The sequence below is a fragment of the Myotis daubentonii genome, chromosome 8, assembly GCF_963259705.1.
Source record: "Myotis daubentonii chromosome 8, mMyoDau2.1, whole genome shotgun sequence".
Lineage (NCBI taxonomy): Eukaryota > Metazoa > Chordata > Mammalia > Chiroptera > Vespertilionidae > Myotis > Myotis daubentonii.
In genome coordinates, this window is record NC_081847.1 from 91,290,483 (window position 1) to 91,314,929 (window position 24,447).

Genomic DNA, 24,447 nt, shown 5'->3' on the forward strand with positions numbered 1-24,447 from the left:
GCCCAGTCACCCCTAACTGCCCTCCTCTGCAGGCCTGGTCTCCTCCAGCTGCCCTCCCCTGCTGGCCATCTTGTGACGGCCATCTTTGACCGCATGGGGGCGGCCATCTTGTGCGAGGATGTGCTGGTCAATTTGCATATTACCTCTTTATTATATAGGATTATCTTTTAAAAATATAAATCAGATATTCTCTCTTCATCTCCAAGAAAAAGGCCCCATTATTACTGCATTCCCCTCCATCTCCTTCTCCTTCCCCAGTTCCTGCAGCCACAGTGGCCTTGTGGCTGCTCTGAACACCCAGGCACAATCCCACCCTGTCCTGTTGTACTTCCTGTTCCCTCCACCAAGAAGTCTTCCCTGTTTATTCTCACAGCTCATTCTTTCCATTTTTGTCAGTTCCCCTCCTAAGGGACATTCCAATTGGCATTCCCTTCACCATACATGAGAGTCCCAGGTTGCCTCACTCTTGCCAACTATCGGTATTACTCTTCTTTTCTATCTTTGCCAAATCACAAAATATAAAATTATGCCTATTGCTTGTAATTAGATTTTTTTTGGTTTCTGTTTGTGTTGAACATTGTTTTCATTAAATTTGAGCAGTTTAAAAAAAAAATCTTTTTCCAAATGCTTTTACTGCTTTGTGTGTTGATGAAGTGACAAGTGATTGTTTTAGTAAAGTTGTCTCTTTAAAATAACAATATAAACACATAAGCTGCATTTTTAAAACACTAGCATTTTAACAGAATTTAACTTTTTACATCTATCTTTTTCTTTTTAGGTTCAATCAGATGCAGCGCAGAACTATACCGTCTTCTATTCAATAAGTGGACGTGGAGTTGACCAAGAACCTTTAAATTTGTTTTTCATAGAAAAAGACACTGGAAATCTGTATTGTACTCGGCCAGTGGATCGTGAAGAATATGATGTTTTTGATGTAGGATGTTTTATTGATATATGTGACTTTAAACGGTTAAACTGTTTCTTCTGATACTCTACTCTTTCCTGTCTTCTTGCATTCTCTTCTTAGAGGGCATGAAAGTAAAGAGATAAATTATGCAATATTTTGGAATACTTTCTACTTTTTATGTCAACTTCTGTTGTTGATCAAAACGAAGCAAACAGCTTTAATTGTATTTGAATGTAAATTCCAGTAAGTTCCCAGGAGTTGTTTTTGCTCAGGAGATACAGCCCTCTCTCTGGTCGGGGTACGGTTTCCTCTCTCCGGGACATGGCCACGGTCTTTCCTCTTCTGCTCTAACCACTTCTCTTGTCTTCCTTCCACTTGTAAGCTCGCTGATCATGTCTGAGTACTAGCTATGAAAGCAAAAGTCAGAGACTAAACCCAAACAAGGTAAATAAGCCAGCATTCTGATATGGATGAGCTTACAGTCCCTGGGGAATAACTCAGACAGTTTTCAGTGTAACAGGGTAAGTGCTGTGGGGTCATGTGGTCATCCATGTGGTGCAGGGACTATGATTCCCCATAAAAAAAGGGATGTTCTTCCTAGAAGAAGGAAGAGATCTGGGTGAACAAACGTGACTGATGTCCACCACATGACATTTCTTAGTTTTTGGTTAAAAAATGATCAACTCAGTGTTGTAATCACACGCTGAATCGAAATACATTCTATTTGGCATTAAAATGCCTTTAATTACATAGCAACACAGAAACTGGTCAATGGATTTTGTTAGAAAAACTCTTAAAATATGTGATCTATGAGGTAAAACAGTACAAGGGCGTGGTAGTGTCAAGACTGGAAACCGCTGCTTTATGGGGGTGAAATAGGGATTTTTCCCATTCCCCTGAGTTTGTCTTCTCCAGCACAGCTTTCTGATTATGGAGTGAATACAGACTATAACCCAAGCCTCTTATTCACCTTTAACTTCTCAGTCTAATCTACATGACTTCGCTGTGCTCTGAAACTTTATTTGAAGTGTAGACATTTCTACCAGATGCTGGGTGGTCTTTATTTAAAGCGTTTCTCCATTTGATACTTCGATGATTAAAAAAGCACTGAATAGAAATTAAGTGGTTTATTCTTGAGAATATTTGTAAGGTAGGCAGTGGACAGAGTGTAGTGTTCTCTCTCGCTAGAATGCTAGAATCTTCTATCAACGGGCACTGACCTCACTTCTCCTGTTTCCCAGCTCATTGCCTATGCGTCAACTGCAGATGGGTACTCGGCCGACTTACCTCTCCCGCTGCCCATCCGAGTGGAGGATGAGAATGACAACCACCCCGTTTTCACGGAGCAAGTTTATAAGTTTGAAGTTCCAGAAAGTAGTAGACTCGGTAAGATGATATTTTTGGGGGGAACTTTTTTGTGAGTGTTTTCGTTGGCCATTCGTATTATTCTTTTATGAAATGTATGTTCATTTCCTTTGTTCTTTTCTTTCCTCTGGTATTTGTATGTTACCTAATTATTTATTAATCTACTTAAAAGTGTTCTTTACATATTAAGGATATTAACTTGTCACCTTGCAAATATTTTCTCAGTCAATTGTTTCTTTTCAGTTTTATTAAAGCTCCTTTATGCTGTAGAATAGTTCAGGTCTTTCATTCAGTTAAATCTACCCATATTAGACCTAGAATAGCCTTTTCCCTTCAGACTTTATGATACATTTAGGAGTAAAATATATTATGTTAAATATGTTTGTGTACATTTTTTGAGATACTGAGTTTTTTATATTTAAGGCCAATCATCCCAAGATGATATTGAACCAGTATCTATTCACAGAATATATTTAATCCCATCAAACACAAACAATGAGTATCTTAGAGGATGTTGTAGGAGTTTTTTTGTGTTAACAATATGATACCAATTACTTCTAAAGGCAGATGACAAGTTTTTCAAGCTATGTACCGTATTTGGTTTATATACTTTATTTCATCTTATCATTATGTGGGTTTATCAATATTCTCACCTCCAAGCAGAGGACATGCAGGGAAGAATGTACAATAAAACTAAAGTCAATATAGATATTTGTATTAGGTTTTATTTAGGGAGGTGTTGAATGACAGCCACTGGTGACACAGTTTTTTAAAGCTCTTATTTCTACTGTTTCTTCTCTTAAAACTACGACCTTATTATTTCCACCATCATTGTTAAAACTCAGAAAGTGCAGATACCCCTAAGCATACTTAACAATGCTGGAAACTAAACACTCTTTTTTTTTTTTACATCAGGTACCACCGTGGGGGTGGTCTGTGCCACAGACAGAGATGAGCCCGACACGATGCACACGCGCCTGAAGTACAGCATTTTGGAGCAGACGCCCAGGTCGCCCGGGCTCTTCGCTGTGCATCCCGCCACGGGCGCCATCACCATGGTGGCGCAGTATCTGGACAGAGAGGTAGCCTCCTCGCTCTGCGGATGTCTTTCTGCCAGGGGCCGAGGCCCGTCTCCTTCCCCACCACTGTACTTGGCTCTTCCTTGGATTGAGTTCTAATTTTGTTTTATTTCGGAATAAGATAGTAAGAATTCCTGGCCGTGTTACCTGTGTTGTATATGACTTCTATTTCTTGAAGTAAGAGAAGCCATAAGGAATAGAAATACAGGTCAACTGGTATTTAGAAGGTGTGGGAACAAAATCTATTTCTTATGAAAGTTATTATTACCAGAATTTTTTTCTTGTGTGTGTCTAGTGGGTTCTAGCTCAGACAAGGATGCAATTCTTGGAAAGGGCAATTTGTTTTGTTTAACTCCTGAGGATAGCCCGTACCCTGGTCCCTATCCAGTTATAGATATGTTTTTTTTTTCTTTTTTAAATTTGATTGTTGAAAGTGTTATGTACTTTTTTTTTTTTTTTAAATATATTTTATTGAATTTTTACAGAGAGAAAGGGAGAGGGATAGAGAGTTAGAAACATCGATGAGAGAGAAACATTGCTCAGCTGCCTCCTGCACGCCCCCTACTGGGGATGTGCCCGCAACCAAGGTACATGCCCTTGACCGGAATCGAACCTGGGACCCTTGAGTCCGCAGGCTGACGCTCTATCCACTGAGCCAAATCGGTTAGGGCAAGTGTTATGTACTTTTTATCTAGGAAGGATTAATGGTGTTAAGGTTTGTTAAAAATATGCAATACTATTTGGATACTAGTAATAGCATATTGTGATATATATATATATAGTACTCTATATTCAAATTCTTTATGCATAATTTTATTTGATTTTTGTAATTTCCTGTTTGGACAAGTATTACATTCAAACTATAAGGAGAAATGTGACAGTCGGAAAGATTGATTGACTTGATTTTGTTAGCCTATATCAGCCGTGGGCAAACTATGGCCCGCAGGCCGGATCCGGCCCGTTTGAAATGAATAAAACTAAAAAAAAAAAAAGACCGTACCCTTTTATGTAATGATGTTTACTTTGAATTTATATTAGTTCACACAAACACTCCATCCATGCTTTTGTTCTGGCCCTCCGGTCCAGTTTAAGAACCCATTGTGGCCCTCGAGTCAAAAAGTTTGCCCACCCCTGGCCTATATCTAACTAGGTCAACAAAATCATTATTGACTGAGCTGATTAATCAACTTCATATGTAAAAATAGCTTTATTGGAACACTTAAATGCTTCCCACTGCAACTAGAATAACATAAATATAAGGATCGATATGACTGGGAGAGATATTAAAAAGACATCAATGTGATATGATGCCAAAGAAAAAGGGAGGGATAGTGAGAACTTTTAAAAAGGAATCAAAAGTAGAACAGAGGTTTCATTAATTTTTTTAATGCATTTGTGGGGCTAGAGATTTTATGTGATAAAGCACGTAATGGTAATAATAAATGGGAAAGTTTGAAGGGAACAGTATTAACGTATTTTTGTGTCTGTGTAATATGTAGAGATGATGTGGTAATTAAGTGCAAACAAGGATTTTTCCTCATGTTTCAGATTGAAAAATGAGACTCAGAAAAGATAATTTAAGGATATGAAGCTTATAAGATACAGCTTTGGGGGGGGGGGGGCGTCAAACCCAGGTCTGCTTGCCTGATCAAAAATATAATCTAACAGGATTTTGTGGGGAATAACACGGGAAATAAAGAAATGAACAAAGAGGTGAAGACACAGTGCCATTAGAGGAAGCAGAAACAGGCTGGCGGAATCCCGGAGCCTCTGGGTGGAGCATTTGGCTGGGAATGTTGATTAGTGTGGAGGGAGATAAGTAAAAGGAACCTGGAGATGAGACAGGGCAAAATAGAAAAAGAAGAAAACTTAACATAATCAGTGGCTGAAGAATAGTTAGAGAGAAGAGAAAGGCAGCAGAGATGGTTGTGTCACAAACTAATGACTCCATTTCATCTTCAGCACACCGTCTGTGAAACTTCATTCCCGGAAGTCACCGTGATTTCCTAATTGCCAAGGCCACCTTACCTTAGGTCTCTGTCTGTTGCCAATTACTGAAACTCTCATTCCTTCGATTTCCTGTTTTTCTCCTGCTTCTTTGGTCTTTTGTGTTTGGTATCCTTTGCTTAGTCTTTTTATATCCTCAGCTGTTGAAATGCTATTGCTCCTTATATCCTCAAATCTTCTCATATTCAACCTCTTCTAGATATCTGATTCCTGCCATAATTTCAACCACCGTCTACACACTGGTGATTCCCAGATTGGTACTTCTGGCTATGATCTCTCCCTTAAGTATGGGCCCCATACCAAGGTGGCTTCTGGCCCTCTCTCCTTAGATCTCCCAGAGGCATGTAAAATTCAGGATATGCCAAAGAAAACTCATTGTTTTTGCCCATCCTTGCGAACTTGCTAGTATTCACTTCCTCAGAGAATGCCTCTTCTTCTGACTTTTCTGTATGGCTTGGTGATACCCATGTCTGCCTATCTATCCAAGTAGGACACCTGCGCATCATTGTCAATCCTTCTTTCCCTCTTCACTTGTATCCAGGATCTGCTCTAATTCTGACTCCCACCTAACTTCCCTATCACCTTTATCCTCTGTCCTCACTGCTACTGCCTCAGATTAGGACCACGCGTGTTAGACTAGTTTAGGGGTTCTTTAACTGGTTTCTTTGGCTTCCAGATCAGCTCACTCGAAACTTTGCTCAACTTCCTTCAATAATATTCTTTCAAAAAACTCAAAATGCTTTTAAATTGTGCTACCTCTGTGACTTCAAGAAAACCTTTCTCTGCCACCTGCCAGGTAAAGCATACGTCTAGGTTACAGCGGTCGGCTCCTAGAGGGTCTATAGGGCACTGGACTTTTTACTTTGAGGAAGATGGGAAGCTACTGGAGCAGTGGTTCTCAACCTTCCTAATGCCGCGATCCTTTACTACAGTTCCTCATGTTGTGGTGACCCCCAACCATAAAATTATTTTCGTTGCTACTTCATGACTGTAATTTTGCTACTGTTATGAATCATAATGTAAATATCTGATATGCAGGATGTATTTTCATTGTTCGCGACCCACAGGTTGAGAACCGCTGTCAGGAGGGTTTCAAAAAAAATAAAATGAAGCGTAAGTCGAGCCTGGCTGGTGTGGCTCAGTGGTTGAGTGTTGACCTATGAACCAGGAGGTCATGGTTCGATTCCCAGTCAGGACACATGCCTGGATTGCTGGATCTATCCCCAGTAGGGGGCATGTAGGAGGCAGCCAATCAGTGATTCTCTCTCATCATTGATGTTTCCCTCTCTCTCTCCCTCTCCCTTCCTCTCTGAAATCAATCACAATATATTTTAAAACATAAGTCTAAATTCTTAGTATAACTCTTTATAATTTAACCTCTGCTTACCTTTTCAGCTTTATCCCTGTCTACCAAGTTCTTAGAGTACGTGCAAATGTGGAAATAAAAGCACGAATACACACAAATAGAAGAGTATACAATTAAAATTTAATTTATAAATCCAAATAAAGTTGTAAAAAACTAATTAAATATTTGCTTTGTTTTAAGGTTGTAGACAAGTACAAATTGATAATGAAAGTACAAGATATGGATGGTCAATTTTTTGGATTGGTGGGCACATCGACTTGCCTGATAACAGTAGCAGATTCAAATGACAATTCACCCGTTTTCAAACAAAGTGCTGTAAGTATATTTCCAAAATCTATCCCTGTCTGTTGGCATTTGTTATTTGATCTGAATTAATAAATATTTACCATGCCTTGAAATATATATGCTTATTTTTTTAATAAAATTAAGTAGTAGAAACATAAATCTATCTTATTTATTCATAATATTATTTATATTACTGACTTCTTTTTAAAGATCTGTAACATTAGTCTTCATTGTGATGAAATTCTTTTCATTCCAAAGATGTCATCATGAAACAATACTATTTGAGATTCATAGTTTTAAAATAATCTAGGGAAAAATTATAAGAACAAATACTTTTGGGGTAGAAGATATATTTTATTTTTTTTGTAAACGTTTTCTTTATACAATATTTTTAATGAGTCCTTTCCATTTCAGTATGAAACATCAGTAGAGGAAAATACATACAACATGGAAATCTTACGACTACCTGTAGAAGATAAGGATTTAGTGAACAGTGCCAATTGGAGAGCCAATTTTACTATTTTGAAGGGCAATGAAAACGGGCATTTCAAAATCACCACAGACAAAGAAACTAACGAAGGAGTTCTGTGTGTTGTAAAGGTACAGTCATAATAGATAATGGACAACTTGGCAAGTTAAATTTTATAAACTAATGGTTTAATCAACTAAATAGTTTCAGTTGAGGGAACGTAGTCCCTTTAGTTCTACCGTTCCCATCGACTGCCCACCTTTCTTCTATAATTTATTTGCCAGTTATTAGTCACCTAACTTATGCTTGAACATGCTCAAGTATAAGGATCTCCATACCTCGATGGGTAGCTTATTCCATACATAGAGAGCTCTGATTCCCAGAAGTTTTTACTGTGCTGTGCCTACGTTACTCTCCTTATATCCTACGTCTATGACCTGCAATTTGTTGCTAACCCTACACAGAACAGGTACCATTCTATTGAAAAAGCCATTATGTCCACTTGAGCCTTACCTTCTCTAAGATAAACATCCCCAATGCCCCTTAATTATTCATCCCATGAAACATTATCAGTGAAAAGTGAATAATCATGATCTCTGCCTCCTTAGTAGCTATTCAATATAATAATGAAAATGAAAGCATTTGATAAACTATAGGCTATTATTAGTACATTTATAAATATTAACATGATCTATCTATAATTTTTCATAAAAAGACGACTTTCGTCTTTAAAGAAAATATAACTTTTCTGGAACCGTCGAGCATGATTTAGCTGAGTCCTGGGGGAGCTTCCCATCTCAGTGTTTGTTTGCTTGTTTGCTTCTGTTGCAGCAGCAGCAGCAGCGCATGTGGGCTTGAGTGAGGAAACTATTGTTCTGTGTCCCTCTCAACACAGAGGACATTTCACTTCAGTACAACACTTGCTTTCTAGGGAATTGTTAGTATCGCAATGCAGAATTAAGCTATTTTTTTTTAACAATTTATTTCAATTGATGAAACAAAAAGACACCCTATGGTGGAAGAGAACCCATGATTTTTTCATTAATCATTGATTTCATCCCAGCAGATTTCTGATCTTGCAGAGTTTTAAGCCACTAAGATAATAGCCGGCCCAAGCCTTGAAAAATGACATAGAAGTTGGGGAGGCTTTTGCTTTATGTAGCAGGTGGCTCTGGCTGGAATAACTGCACCCCCTCCCGGGCAGCAGCTGTCGCCTCAATTTCCATCTACTACTCGTTGTCAGCAGGTGCTCCGCCTGTCTGCACGCTCATCCTAACACATGTAATTTGTGAGATGGTGTTCATTGGCAACAAATCAACAGATAGTAACTCATTGTCCCTCTTGACTCTCTAGTTTCTGGGCTAGACATAAAAATCAAAACCATGTCACTAGCATTTTGCAGATTTTAAGATTCCAAAATTTTCTTGACTTCTTAATGGACTCATGATGTTAGTTTCACGGTCTAATACCTAGGTGTGGGGAAAGGTTTGAAACAAAGATGTTACTCATGAGTTTTGACTTTGTTCCATGTTCAGCCATGATTTTTTTTTTTTTTACTTTTTCACTGAATTTATTAGAGTGACATCCTATATAATAAAAGGCTAGTATGCAAATTGTCCCCTCGGGCGGGAGTTCGACTGACCGGGAGTTCGACCAGGGTGCGGGGTTGGCTGGCCAACCTCCTGCATGCCCTCCCCCCAGCTGGCCTGGCCCAATCGGCCCTGATCTGGGCAGGCCGCTGGACCCCACCCGTGCACGAATTCGTGCACCAGGCCTCTAATTGGTTAATAAAATTATATAGGTTTCATGGGTACAATTCTATGATACATCATCTATATATTGTATTATATGAGTCTCCTTCCATCCCCCTTTTTTTAGCTACATCCTTCCACCTCCCTTCCCCTCTGGCGATCACTATTCTGTGGGCCGTGTCTTTGAGTTTGTTTTTTTCTTAATCTCTTCACCCAGCCTTGCAACCCCCATCCCCTCTGACAGCTGTCTGTTTGTTCTCCATACCTATGAGTCTGTTTCTATTTTGTTAGTTTATTTTGTTCACTAGTTTCCACATATGAGTGAAATCATGTGGTTCTTGTATTTCTCTGTCAGCCAGGATTATTTTGATAAATTGAAGAGAACAAAAGAGAAAGTGTTTCAACTTTTTGTGTAGAATAGTGTGTTATGGGTTTTGCTTGGTTTGTTATCTGAAAATCAATTCTAGTCAGAGGATTGATTTAAAAAATTTGAGAGGCTAGCGAACCAGTTAAGCAGCATAGAGTAGCCGAGCAAGTATAGTGTGGCGATTAAGGAAATGAACCCAAGCCAGACCGCCTGGCTTCAAACTCCAGCTCAGCCGAGAATCTCTGAGCCGTGGGAAAATCAGTTCAACTCCTCTTCTCCACTTTCTTGCTCTGAAAAACAGGATGATTATAATAATAGCACCATTAAGCATATGTCTTGTTTCTCTTACTCAACTTCGTTCTCACAGTGAGAGTTTCTTGATATAAACTACAGACAATGCCAAAGTACAATTAATTCTCAAATTGTCAAAACATAATTTTCATAAAAACAGTGAGCGTGGGTAAAAGTTCTACTTAGCCTTTAACGAAGGAACCAGCAAAAAGTCAGCAAATGCCTAAAAAGAAGGGAGACCCAGGATGAGTTTTGAGAAAAGGAAAAGCTGCAAGACAATTGCTCAGTTATATGCCTGATAGAAATGATATTCGTGTTTTAAAACATGTATTTGGAATATCTTTTCTATCAGAGAGAAAATACGAGTATTGAACCTTTTCCATTTTGTTTAAGTCGACATCTAATTTTATAAGAACTGTGAAGCGTGTGGTCCCTAGTCAATAGTAAATAGTAAGTCAAACAAGGTTCTATTCTTAAAAATATGTATTTTATTGATTTTTTTACAGAGAGGAAGGGAGAGGGATAGAGACTTCGAAACATCGATCAGCTGCCTCCTGCACACCCCCTACTGGGGATGTGCCCTCAACCAAGGTACATGCCCTTGACCGGAATCGAACCTGGGACCCTTCAGTCTGCAGGCCAACGCTCTATCCACTGAGCCAAACCGGTTAGGGCACAAGGTTCTATTCTTTAGAGTCAGATGGCCGGTACGCTGGGCTGTTAGTGCACTAAAGCAGAGCCATACAATACTGCCATTTTTTTTTTCCATTATCTCCAGGTTCAGAATAATATTTTTAGTGAGAATGAAGCATATAAGTACTTAAAGAATTGCTTTTTCATAACTCTGTAAGCCCCTGCAGGAACTTTGGGACCCCTCTGGCTAAAGGCCTAGTGAATAATTCCTCCCTCTTTAGCAAAGAGTAAAAGTTAATATTGACTAACCTGGACCCTGGCGAACGGGCAGCACTGTTTGTGTTGACACAAGTTCCCATGCTGCTTGAAATACCAGGTGTGTTGTACACTCAGCCTGAGGACAACATGTGTTTCTTTTTAAAGCCACTGGATTATGAAGAAAACCAGAAAGTGGTCCTGGAAATTGGGGTGAGCAACGAAGCCCCTTTTACTAGAGACCTGGCGCTCAGGACACCCACCAACAGAGCTGTGGTCACGGTCCACGTGAGGAACCAGGACGAAGGGCCCGAATGCAAGCCTGCCGCCCAGTATGTGCGGATTAAAGAGAACTCGGCCGTGGGGTCCAGGATGGATGGCTACAAGGCCTATGACCCCGAAACCAAGAGTAGCAGCGGGATAAGGTACAAGGACATCTACACCCACGTACTGACATGCAGTTGAAGCCATTGAGACAGTCACTTTAAAATATTTTAGACTGCTATTTTAATACGTTTTTTATTAACAGGTACAAAAAGTTGCACGATCCTAACGGATGGATCGCCATTGATGAAATTTCGGGGTCCATCCAAACTTCCAAAATTCTGGACAGGGAGGCCGCCACCCCCAGGAACGACTTTTACAACGTCACAGTCCTGGCGATAGACCAAGGTAGACAAAAACGCCTTCATCTGGTATTTACTGAAAGAACTGGAGGATAATGCGACTTTTCTCGTGCAGAATTATTCCTGTGATAAGTAGGCTGAGTTCTTGGAAATGCCTTTAAAGACTCTGTTCCTGCTTCTCTTAGCCACGTAACAAGGTGAAGGCACTTGGAACAGGAGCCGTGTCTTGTACCATCATGCCTCCTGCATGGCGGGCCTTAAAGGCTGACAGACCATGTTAGGGGACAAAGGTGCAACTGAGGTCTAGGGCTGGTGAAGGGGTCTCCCCAGGCTCTCCTAGAACTCTTCACGTCACTTTGTGCGTTTTTTAAATTTGTCTTCGTTGTTGGAAGTATTACGGATGTCCCGCTGTTTTCCCCATTGACCCCTTTCTCCCTACTTCCATCCCTTCCTGAGGCCTCCCCCCGACTATTGTCTGTGTCCATGAACTAAGCATATACGCATATAAGCTCTTTGGTTAATCTCCTCCCAACCCCCTTCCCTCTGAGAATCCTCAGTCTGTGGCAAGCTTCCCTGTCTCTGGGTCTATCTTGTTCCTCAGTTTACCTTGTTCATTAGATTCCACATATGCGTGAGGTCATATGATGCTTGTCTTTCTCTGACTGGCTATTTCAGTTAGCATGCTACTCTCCAGGTCCCTCCATGCTGTCTCATAGGGTAAGAGAGCCTTTTTTTTTTTTTTTTTTTTTTTACAGCTGCAAGGGATTCCATGGTATAAATGTAACTTTAAATTGAGACGTTCGATAGCTCAGCTTAGGTCAAAATGATTCTTTCTTTGAATTCTGTTTCTTAAAGTAACCCAGAACTTCTCAGCCCTGGTTTTATCTTCAAATAATTTGTGACACTTAAAAAAAATATCAAGGTATAGACACCACCTCAGACCGACTGGACCACAGTCCCTGGTTTGGGATCCTGGACATCATCTATTTAAACAATGCTGCCTCAGTGGTTTTAATGTGTTCTGGGATTGGAATACTTTTCTGTAGTTATGTCACTACTCGGTTACACCTGTACCAGAAGGGAACCAAGGAAATGGAGCTGAAATTCAGACATTTATTTTTATTGTTTGGTAATAACTGTGGTAAAAGTTTATTGGCAGTTGTATCTGATATTATCAACAGTAGTGCTCATGATTTGCAGGTTTCATTTATCCATATATCAGAGGCCGGATGCACGAAATTCATGCAAGAGTGGGCCTTCCTTCCCCCGGCTGCTGGCACCGGCTTCCCTCTGGCAACCGGGACCTGGGCTGGCTCCTCTCCAGCCACCCGCAGGCAGCCGGGACCCGGGACCGGGCTTCCCTCTGGCCCCAGCTTTGTCCGGAAGGACCTCCTATCTAACTAGCATATTACCCTTTTATTATATAGGATTTCTTTTTTTTAATATATATTTTTATTGACTTCAGAGATGAAGGGAGAGGGAAAGAGAGATGGAAACATCAATGATGAGAGAGAATCATTGATCGGCTGCCTCCTGCATGCCCACTACTGGAGATCAAGCCCACAACCCAGGCAAGTGCCCTTGACTGTAATCGAACCCGGGTACCTTCAGTCCGCAGGCCAACGCTCTATCCATTGAGCCAAGCCAGCCAGGGCTAGGATTTCTTATTTATCATTTATTTTAATAACCAGGAGTTGATTTAAAAACCATATATCCTATTTAGATTCTATTTGATTCTATTCTTAAGAAATTATAAAAGACTTGACAAATTACACTAAACCATTTGCCCTTCTTCCTAGATGGCAGATCGTGCACTGGAACACTTGCCGTGAGCATCGAAGATGTGAATGATAATGCGCCAGAAATACGTCAGGACTATGTGACAATTTGCAAACCGAAGATGGGGTACGCTGACATTTCAGCTTTTGACGCCGACGAGCCTATCCACGGCGCTCCATTTTACTTCAGCCTGGCAAACCCGTCTCCAGAAGTCAACAAAATATGGACCCTCTCCAAAGTTAATGGTACTCACTCAAAAACTCACGTATCTGCCCTGAAACAACTGAGGATGGGTTTACTTGGTTACGCACAGGAAACATGTACCATTGATTCTTACTAACAGATTTTAAAAGCCTAACAACCTTGTACAAATATTGTAGGGGGCCTATGTTATATATTGTATACAAAATGAGAGAAATAGTAATTTTCAAGGTGGCAAAATTTACTTTGACAATGAAGACAAAATTGCTGTGTTAAAATATCGGGCAGCTTATCACTCAAGTGTTGTTGCTGTTTTTAAGCAACTCCAGGGAGGGGAAGAGGGATGGACGGTGGGCAGTTTGAATGTGGTTGGAAGCCAGCTCTGGAAGTGAGGAGTCTGGGGTCGGGGCCAGGCACTTGGCGGTAGTTTGGAAGGGGACGGGTGGGATATGGACAGAGGCCTGGTGCTAGACTCTAGAGCTAGAGCCTCTGACAGGGCCTGTGACTGGTTTCTGAGAAGTGTGGCCTGTATTTCAGCCATGACTCACTGCTTCTTTGTTGCTATGTCATGTTCTCTCATGTAATTGGACTTTTCTGTATGCTGTTACTTCTGCCTAGAATACCTTCCTTCCCATATCTTAGCTTGATATTAATTCATACTATTTATTGAGCACCTACTATCTCCCAGGCACTGTTGCTGACCCTGGGGTGTGTATAGAGATTAGCAAGGAAGACGTGATTCCGCACATCTAAGAAGTCTTTCTGGGAGTAGAAGCAGGGACACTGTGGCTTTTTGCTACCTTTGTTATAGTGCTTTTCATGTGGTACTGTCATCGTTTACATTTCTCCTCCAACGTACACACGAGTTTCTCAAGACATTGCAGTCTATTTTTGTATTTCCAGTACCTGGCCCAGTGCTTAGTAGACACTAACCGCTTAATAAATGTTTCTTGAATCACTAATTCATTAATATATAGGCATGAAAGGAGGAAAGTCCTGGGGTAGTAAGGAAATCAGTGTTGTTGGCGTTTAGAAAGTTTTAGTTGGAATGCTGGGAGAATGGGCGGGAGGAAGGATGGAATCTGGAAGTGAGGAGCCTCCTGGACCAGGCCAAGGAGAGTGGCCTTCGTATAGTAGGTGACGACACGTATGCATTGGGGGTGCATAAAGGCAACACTGTGTCCAGATTTATGTCGTAAAAAGGTGACTTGGTGACACTTAGGAGGCAATTTGAAGAGGGCAGAGTGGGTGGCAAGGAGGGTCAGAGGCTGATGCACTGGTGGGTGAGGGAGCAGGGTGAGGGCTCAGGTGTGGCCTTGAGGGGTCTTACCTCTGGCACAGGATGCTTCGGAAGGGCAGAAGGAACCCGAGTGATGCCTCATGTTCCTCCGGAAGCTGGTTATGAGGTGCGCCCAAACATGGTGCCGTCCTCCCAATTATAACAGTGCGTTTAAGCACAGCTTAAAAATCACGGGCGGCTCCCGGGTGTGTATTATGCTCTGTCAGTCCATTTAGTGCATTGCAAAAGCTCCAGAAGGTTGTCATTGCAGTTGGAAATGTGTAGAGCTTTTGGTCAGGGGGTGATCAGGTCATCAGAATAAGGTATGGAGACTGTTGGGGGTAATATCACAGTTGATGCACATGCACTGTTGTGATATAGAGAGAGCTGTTTTTCTGATATTGATTAGTTTCTGATATTGAGATTATTTCCAGAGGCAGGGCATTAACCACAAAGGGTCCACTGTGTTTTGAAAAGTTTCCTTATAATGGACAGGTAGGTACGAGAAGGTTCATGGATAAGAGGATGTGAACTTAAAACATCCCTTGTTTGTGACTGTATATGTTAATTCTTTATGAGTGTCATGAACTGCTACTACAGAAAAACGCTTGAAGTATATGTTAAATGTCAAGAGGGAAGGGTGGATGAGGGGGAGTGAGAAGAGATTAACCAAATAACTTGTATGAATATGCATAACCCATGGACACTGACAATAGTGAGGTGAAAGCCGGGCCGGGAGTGGGGGGGGGGGGCGCGGGTCCGGTACACGGTGGAGGGACTCAATGGGGGAGAAAGGGGACTACTGTAATACTTTCAACAGCAAAGATAATTTTTAAAAAGCCAATCTAGCATTATTAGTTTGTGAAAAAGAGAATAATTAAGGAACTATTAAATATTGTTGAAATGCTACTGGGTCACTCTGATGCCAAATTCTTTCCTTAAGCTTCTCTCTAGAAAGTTACCGTGAGCAACGCATCCGCGGTAAGGCTAGTGCCTGGCGAAGTTGGAGAGAGGCATCCGTCTTTATTTGTATTTAAGTGGCAGATAGTTAGGTACAAACAAGTGCGGCGAGACCAATGCCAAGGGAGGCGGCCATGTTCGTGAAATTCTGATTCTTCTATTGCAGATACAGCTGCCCGTCTTTCCTATCGGAAGAATGCGGAGGTTAAGGAATACTACATTCCCGTGACTGTGAAAGACAGAGCAGGGCAGTCGGCCACGAAAACCCTGCGAGTGAACCTGTGCGATTGCACTCACCCGAGCCAGTGCCTGGCCGCTGCAAGGAGTGTGGGGGTGTCACTCGGCAAGTGGGCGATCCTGGCGATCCTGCTGGGTATAGCGTTACTGTTTTGTAAGTCCTTTTATTTACTTAAAACTTAAATATATAGCGAATATCCGAGTGTAGGGGAAGGTCCTTAAAAAGTGATCGTGTCCAACTATCCATCAGGTGTGAGGCCCCTTTACAAATTCCTTTCGTGTTAGGATCCTTTTTGAGATGAAAGATTTCAATTTTGGATAGAACTCTTTTTTTAAAAAAAATATATATTTTTTTATTGATTTCAGGGAGGAAGGGAAAGGGAGAGAGATAGAAACATCAATGATGAGAGAGAATCAGTGATTGGCTGCCTCCTGCACGCCCCATACTGGGGATCAAGCCCGCAATTTAGGCCTGTGCCCTGGTCGGAAATTGAATCATGACCTCCTGATCCATAGGTCGATGCTCAAACACTGAGCCACACTGGCCTGGCAGAACTCCTTTATTTTTTTAATGTTAATTTTTGCCTAAGGATATTTTTTCCACATATTTTTAGAGAGAGTGAAAGGGAGGGAGGGAGCAAAAAAACAAATGGGAGAGAGACACATCGATTTATTGCCTCCCGCATGAGGCCCCACTGGGCCAGGGTTCGAACCTGAAACTCAGGTACCTGCCCTTGACCAGGAATCAAACTCAAGACTTTTTGGTGTGTGGCTGATGCTCTGTCCACTGATCCACACCAGCCAGGGCTTGGACGGAACTCCTGAAAATGCCTGAGATTGTGCTAAGTCTGTCAATGTATAATTTTATTTCTTGGTCCTGGTACTGCCCCTTTCAGGAGTATAAAACAACCTAAATCTTCTGCGATGTGAAAGTTCACTAAAAGCCATTTTCATTTCATGTCCTCTCACCATTGAGCCACAGGTTTAGGGGAGATGTCAGCAATATCTCTTCGTTGACCTTATCTTGCCAATTTAGTTCCCTATGACACCATATCTCTTCCTCTCGTTTTATTTCCACCCAATCCTGCAGTTTAGACCAGCTGATCCTTTGTTCTGTGAGAGGGGCAGTGATTACGAGCAAGACTCTGGAATCGGACTGTCTGGGTTTCTACCCCAGCTCTATCATTTGCCAGCCATGTCACCTGGGGCAGTTACTTCACTGCGCTTCAGGTTCCGCGCCTGTAAAAGGAGATAATTATAGCAGCCTACTTTATGGGGTGGCACTGAGGATTAATTAATGCCTGTGAAGAGCTTACAACAGTGCACAGTAACTTCTAATAAGTGTTCATTATTTCTCACCAACTCAACAAGATAAATGTATATTGAACACCAGTGATATGCCAAAAACTGTGTCTATATGCATGGGATTCATCAAGAACAAAACACAAAAAAACAAACAAAAATAGTCTGTCTTGCCCAGCCAGTGTGGCTCCGTGGTTGAGCATAGAACTGTGAGCCACAAGGTCATAGTTTGATTCCTGGTCAGGGCACATGCCTGGGTTGTGGGCTCGATCCCCTGTTGAGGGTGTGCAGGAGGCAGCCAATCAGTGGTTCTCTCTCATTATTGATGTTTCTTTCTCTCTCTCCCTCTCCCTTCCTCTCTGAAATCAATACAAAAAAAAATAGTCTGTCTTGAGACAGCAAACTAATACGTAAATTAAATGCTATGGAGGGGAAAAAAGCAAAATAATGAGGACCTACAGTGCTGTACAATGTGTGGGGTGAGTGTGAGAGATTGGGGGTAGAGACTGCAATTTCAGTAAACGGTTAGGCCAAGCCTAGCTGCAGGTTCTTGTTGATGGTTTTTGGACACAAAGGGCATAGAGAAGGCAGGGGTTGACACACTTTTTCTAGGGCTGGATAGTATATATTTTAACTTTGCAGACCATGTGGTTTCAGTTATAACCAATCAAATCTGTGGCAAGAAAACAGCCATAGAAAATATTTAAATGATGGGCATGCTGTGTTCTCTATCTGTGAAACTAAATTTGAATTTTATGTAATTTTTACATCTAATAAACTACTTTGATTTTCTTCAACCATTTAATAATATAAAAACCGTATTTATGGGCCATTCAGAAACATGTGGTGGGCTGGACTGGAGCTGTGGTTTGGCAGTGTGTAGAAAATTATAAAGAATTGTTGTTATTACTCTTCGTTTTATTCTATGTTTCAACCTCCCACATTTATTATATAGAATGAAAATTCTGAATAGGAAAATATACATTGGTTTAGTTCAGATACTTGGAGATAAATCGATTCTGGGTAAAATGTTTTGTCCTGCTTTCCTGTAGGCCAACCATCCTTTTGGGAATCAATAAATCCCATTTGAGTCTTTGTCTCAAATAAACGTCAGTGAGTTTTCAAAATGTGCTGTTTAACTCATGATCCCAAACACTTTAATATGATGGGTAGAATTCAGACTCTTAAAGAGGACTGTCATCAAAATATACATACAATCATGCCACATTTTAAAACCTAAGCTAAGTCACGGTATGTTGATTTAGAAGGTCAAGGTGATTCAGGGGACAGCATATTTAGTGGCTGTATTTGTCTCCTGTGCACCTTACATGAGAAGATAAACAAAAGATGGGAATTTTATTCTATGTATGTTAAGCTTTGCATATTCATTTTTTCCCCACACTCAGCTGTATTGCTGACTTTAGTATGTGGAGTCGTTGGTGCCAGAAACAAGAAACGTTTTCCTGAAGATTTGGCACAGCAAAATTTAATTATATCAAACACAGAGGCTCCTGGAGATGATAAGGTGGTAAGTAGTTTTCTTAAATGAATATTTATCTCTGAGCATCTCCCATAAATTCTTAACTTGTCCTCATGAGGTTAAAGTTATTTTGACATCAAGAAGTTTATTATATTTCTAATTGGGTAAGATTTTGCAGGCATAAGATTTTGCATCGTAAGTATATTATGTCAGTATTCGGATATTCATGCAGTGGCGTTTACTTCACTGTTTAGACCAGATGCATTGTTTCGGTTATCTTTCTTCCACTCTCTAGTGCTGTCATTAAAACTTGTTCTTTGAGGTTGTACATTAATTACAATAACAATCTATTTGACTGCTCTCTGCAATGTATATTTCCAGAGATTATTTTTTTCTTTGACTATTTATAATAGGAAAAACCACTCGCTAAAAACTCTGAAGATAAATGAAGAAAATATCGAAGAGTGGTGTGTGTGTGTGTGTGTGTGTGTGTGTGTGTGTGTGTGTGTGTGTTGGAAGATGGGATTGGGAGTTGGGTGAGAAATCGGGACTGGGGAGTGAATCTGGAAGTCCCTGACATATTGAAGGAAGTGTGATTCCCTGGGAGAGTAAACTCTGGGGCATCACCTGGAGGTGGGTGAAAGGGACAGAGAGCAGAGAGAATGTAGAACAGCACTGTGGGCTCAGCTTCCATGTGAGTTTATTTTCAATTCTCCTCTCATTAGCTTAGAGATATGGTTGATGAGCATGTATTTGTAATGACAAAATTATACTACCAAGATTTGAAAAATCAGGATTTTTTTTTTTTTGGTAATAGAAACGTACTGTAGCAGCAACCTAAGTAAAAAACATAGGCTAGCAGTGCCACCAAATGGCTGCTTTGCAATTCTCTTTTTCCATCTTTTTCTAAGCCAGTGAGAGAGTATGTATGACCTTTATAGACAGAGTTTAGGTTCAGTAAGTCATCTGAACTTGAAAATCTTCCATTTTAGTCAGAGACTCTGTATATTACATTTAAAAAGTTAAATGGCTTAAAAAGATGGCACACAACAGCCTGATCGTTATGGGAGATCTTGTCATGACCATAGTGGTTTATGATTAGAACTGACCCACTGAGGTGACCGCTGTAACTAAGCTTCTCATCTGTGTTGAACTTCTCTCATCCCCCTTCTCCCTCCCCCCCCTCTCATTTTTATTTATTTTTTTTGTGAAACTGAACTTTTGGAAAGAAGGATTTATATTCGATTTCCCTATGATATTACTTCCTGTTCCCTCAGCACTCCTTGGAAGTTCTTTTGGTAAAGATCACCAGTGATCACTTTTTTACTCGAATTCAATGGTGCTAACTTTATTTAGCAAGTTCTTATCCTACTTTTTTTTTTCTACTTTGATCAATGGCCTCCTTACCATACTCGTTTGCATGGCTTGAGTCATGCCTCTTTGGGTCCCTCTATTGGCTATTCCGGATCAATTGTCACAGCTCTAATGCCTGTATTCACCCCTTGGAATGGGCTTTGCTTGTGGCTTTATTCTCAGCCCTCTTGTCTTTTAGACTACAGTCTTCTCTGGGTGATGGCATTTATTCCCAGGCTTCAACTACCACCTGTAGGGGGTAGGGACTCCCCTAATTCTATCTCCAGTTCAGATTTCACACCTGAGCTCCAGATCCCCATATTCATGTACGCGTCTTGGACGTCCCACAAGTTTACCATGTCCAAAATGGAATGGCTTACACCCATCTCACTCACAAGCACTTCCTTCTTCCCTATTTCCATGGGAATTGTACCATCAATCTAGTTGCACAGCAGAGCACTTAGGACTTATTCCTGACCCTTTGCCGCCTCCTCCATCTAACCACCAGTAAGCTCTCTATGGCGTTCTCAACTTCTTTTATTTTTTTTTTTTAAATATATTTTTCACTGCTGATAGTATTACAGATGTCTCCCATCCCCCCTCCACACCCCCTTTCTCCCAGCCCCTACACACACACACACCAAGGTCTTTACTACCCTCTTTCATCGACTTCTTTTCATCACTACTGCTTCTACTCTGGCTTAGGTCCTTATCATTTCCCACCTAGAATAATTCGTTAGCCTTCCTGATCTCCATGACACTAAATTCGTCTTTCTTATTTGTCTTTCACATTATGGCCTAGAATGATTAAAACAATATACTTCTCCCCAGTTAGGAAAGCCCTTCTTTGAGTCCTCGTACTCTCAGGATAGTCTACATCAGTGGGTCTCAACCTTCCTAATGCCGCGACCCTTTAATACAGCTCCTCATGTGGTGGTGACCCCCAATTTCATTGTTACAAACTGAACCTAATGAAAGCATAGTGATGAATCACAAAAACAATATGTAATTCTATATGTGTTTTCCGATGGTCTTAGGCGACCCCTGTGAAAGGGTCGTTCGACCCCCAAAGGGGTCGCGACCCACAGGTTGAGAACCGCTGGTCCACATGTTTCAGCCTGGCATGCAGGTTTCAACCCCTGGCCTTTTATAGCCTCCAGCTTCGTCTCTGTCTGAACTCTTTGTGGTAGACATTCTCAACAGGCTGAAGGTGAGCACCCCAAACATCCTATGCCCTGGGGTCTGGGGCCCGGACCCTCCTGCAGGTGGGGCAGTCTTGCTCCCCATTCCCAGTGGGAGTCCTCCAGCTCAGTTTTCCAGGTCTGCTCCTGCGAACCTCTCTGGGTTTGCATTTTTATGTTCTTTCTCTGTGCTCCTGTAGCATTCTGTGTTCACCTATCTATCAGAATAATCATTCTTAAAGTCATTATCTACCTTCTGTCTTACTGGAATAAGAACTTCTCGGAGCCACTGAACGCCATGCTCATCTTTGCATCTCTAGACTGAACACATCTTTGGAAAGTGATTGATGTCTGTTGAGTGAATGAGTAAATGAAGGGATGAATGAATAAAAGGTTGAGTAAATGTTCTTTCTCCCACGCCTTCCTGTGACTTGCCTTGGAACCCATTTTCTCCCGAGATGAATGGTCTTATTTTACTTTATTCCAGTGTTCTGCCAATGGGTTTATGACCCAGACAGTCAACAACTCTAGCCAAGGCTTCTGTGGCACCTTGGGACCAGGAATGAAAAATGGGGGGCTGGAAACCATTGAGATGGTGAAAGGCGGACACCATACCCTGGACTCCTGCCGCGGCCATCACCACACCCTGGACTCCAGGGGAGGACATGCGGACATGGACAACTCCAGATACACGTACTCGGAGTGGCACAGTTTCACTCAGCCCCGCCTTCGCGAAGTGAGTTTCCCTCAGTGATTCACGCTACAATTAAACGTCCAAGTGGAGAACAATAGGAAATTGAAATTGACATATATTTCTTAAGAAACTGCTTTTCCATATTCTTCATGGTTTCCTCTTTCCTTCTCAATCTCTGGTTATGTTCCCCTGCTCTTCAATTATGTTGCATTACCTATACTAATAAAAGGGTAATCTGCTGATTAGACCGGAGACCTTCCGGGAGACTTTCCGGACGTCCTTCCAGACAAAGCCATGGTGGTGGGGCCGAGGCAGAGGCGGTTAGGAGCAATCAGGCCAGGAGGGGAGGGCAGTTGGGGGTGAGTAGGCTGGCAGGCAGAGTGGTTAGGGTTGATCAGGCAGGCAGGCAGGTGAACGGTTAGGAGCCAGCAGTCCCAGATTGCGAGAGGGATGTCTGACTGCTGATTCAGGCCTAAACTGGCAGTTGAACATCCCCCGAGGAGTCCCAGATTGGAGAGGGTTCAGGCTGGGCTGAAGGACCCCCCCCCCCCCCCCGCACGAATTTTGTGCACCGGGCCACTAGTTTAATATAAAAGGGATTTTATTTCATCTCTCATATTCTCTTAATTTTAAAATCTCATGAACACTGCAGGTTTTTAATATCCCTCCCTTAAGTTTCAATTTAGTTTTAGGTGAGTGTTTACCTCGCAAGCTCTTTTAATATGAAAGAATATGAAAAAAAATCTCATTTCTCACAATCACAAAACTCCCCAAATCAGAGCTCTATTTCTCTGTGAAAACCAAGCATCTGTGCACAATTCTAGGATCAACGTGGGATAATATGATCTGTCTGAATGATTTTTAATGTACAAAGCACCATGCAGGTGTAACGTGTTTCATTCAGAGGAAAGTAAGGGTGTGACAGAAAGGAGAGTACGTAAGGGATTTTCAATCCTGGTGGCACCTCCAAATTCCTGGGGAGCTTTTTAAAAAATAACACTTGCCCTTGAAAGATTCTGATTTAGTTGGTTTGGCTTTTTTGCGCCCCCCCCCCCCCCCCGCCCCCGCCCGGCAAAGCGCCTCAGGTGACTCACAGGTGCAACCCAGGAAGAGAACCACGGGGTTGAATTGCTTCCTGGTACTAAGTTTTCGCATCTTTGATGAGAGGGTACCAGTGCCCTCACTGGGCCAGAAGCCCTTCATCCTTTAACGGACTGCACATGGGCAACATTCTGTGATGCAGCTGTAGCTTATCATGTGTCCGTAGCATGTTTTGTTTTGTTCATGAAATTCAAGCGTAAATCCTATTCCTGTTTCTAGATGGTCAGTTTCATGTACTATCAGGGTGGGGAGAGGCGAAGCTTAAGAAGCATTCATAGTGTGACCTCAGGTCATGGATGTGAGGCTCCTGGGTCATGAAGGAAGAGGCTTGGTCACATAAGACAAGACAGTGAGCTGGGGTTCGAGAGGGATACACACAGGCGAGGAGGGAGCAGGCACAGGAGTGTGACAGGCCAGCAGACAGGCCAGAGGCAGACGGGGAGGGTAGTTGTGGCTGAAAGCTTGGCCCCTCCATCCCAAAGGCCAGGTTTTTGCAATGTGAGTTATGCTATTTTAAATTTTATTGAAGCTTTTTGTGCATTTCTATTTTGTCATGTTTGGACTATCTTGTAAACTTGATTCTGAAGCCAATGAGGTAATTCTTACCTACTTTCTTTTTTCTTTTAATCTTGAAAGTATTACATATGTCCCCCCCTCCCCCCCACTGACCTCTTCTAACCCTACTTTCTAATTGCACATAATACATAGCGATTTTAATTAACAGCTATTGTCTGTATACTATGTGCTGGGCAGAATAAGAATATTTTTTATGTTTTTGCTTTTTTTTTTAAATCACCATTTATCCCTCCTATACCCTCTCCCACCTCAAAACACCTCCCTTCCCCCCAGCAATCACCACACTGTTGTCTGTGTCCCTCAGTTCCTTCTCTCTCTCTTTATTTTCCCCCCTCAATCCTTTCCCTGCCTAACACTCCCACCAGCGCTGTCTACCCGCTCTCTCTCTGTTTTCATGCACTCCTCCTCCAGGATTTAAAATTGACCCCGCGAGATAGTCGCTGTCTATTTTAGACTTGAGAAGAGGGAGACAAAAATATTTACTCCCTGGCTCACAGTCCCATCGCTGGTTGGTAAAGCCAGAGGCATGGCTCCAGTCAGGACTGTCTGACCATTCAAGCTCCAGTTCCTAACCACCGGTGTACGGTCACCATTCTGTGCACTAGCCCGGCCTCTAGATATGAAATGTAGGGGTGAGCATTTCCTGGTAATGTAAATGTACTTAAATATAACATTTATATACATAGGTGTGTTTTTTTATGCGTATGGGTTATTAGAAATGTGAAATATACTGACTTTATGGTGTGGCTGTGACATAGACCAATCATGTGCATTTTTTGTATGTAGGACTCCATTAGAGGACACACTGGTTAAAAATTAAACATAAAAGGTAAATAAAAAATATATTTTATGTTTGTATGTTTGTGTGTTTAAAGCAATAATGCAATCGCTTCTTTTTGCTTT

At 41.6% G+C, this 24,447-nt stretch overlaps 1 protein-coding gene across 3 annotated transcripts in view; it reads left to right on the plus strand.

The window, feature by feature from the left end:
• Positions 1-24,447, plus strand: part of DSC3 (desmocollin 3) — a 41,177-nt gene that overhangs the window by 13,984 nt on the left and 2,746 nt on the right. The window contains exons 5-16 of one of the 3 annotated variants that reach the window (XM_059707423.1): positions 779-934; positions 2,149-2,293; positions 3,188-3,354; positions 6,905-7,039; positions 7,424-7,609; positions 10,944-11,200; positions 11,305-11,447; positions 13,201-13,425; positions 15,787-16,011; positions 18,566-18,687; positions 21,661-21,909; positions 24,331-24,373. In XM_059707423.1, coding sequence (XP_059563406.1) covers positions 779-934; positions 2,149-2,293; positions 3,188-3,354; positions 6,905-7,039; positions 7,424-7,609; positions 10,944-11,200; positions 11,305-11,447; positions 13,201-13,425; positions 15,787-16,011; positions 18,566-18,687; positions 21,661-21,909; positions 24,331-24,357 — 2,037 coding nt within the window. In that variant the 3' untranslated portion in view covers positions 24,358-24,373. The remainder of the gene's footprint in view (positions 1-778; positions 935-2,148; positions 2,294-3,187; positions 3,355-6,904; positions 7,040-7,423; positions 7,610-10,943; positions 11,201-11,304; positions 11,448-13,200; positions 13,426-15,786; positions 16,012-18,565; positions 18,688-21,660; positions 21,910-24,330; positions 24,374-24,447) is intronic. The other 2 variants (XM_059707422.1, XM_059707424.1) reach the window with 2 other exon arrangements.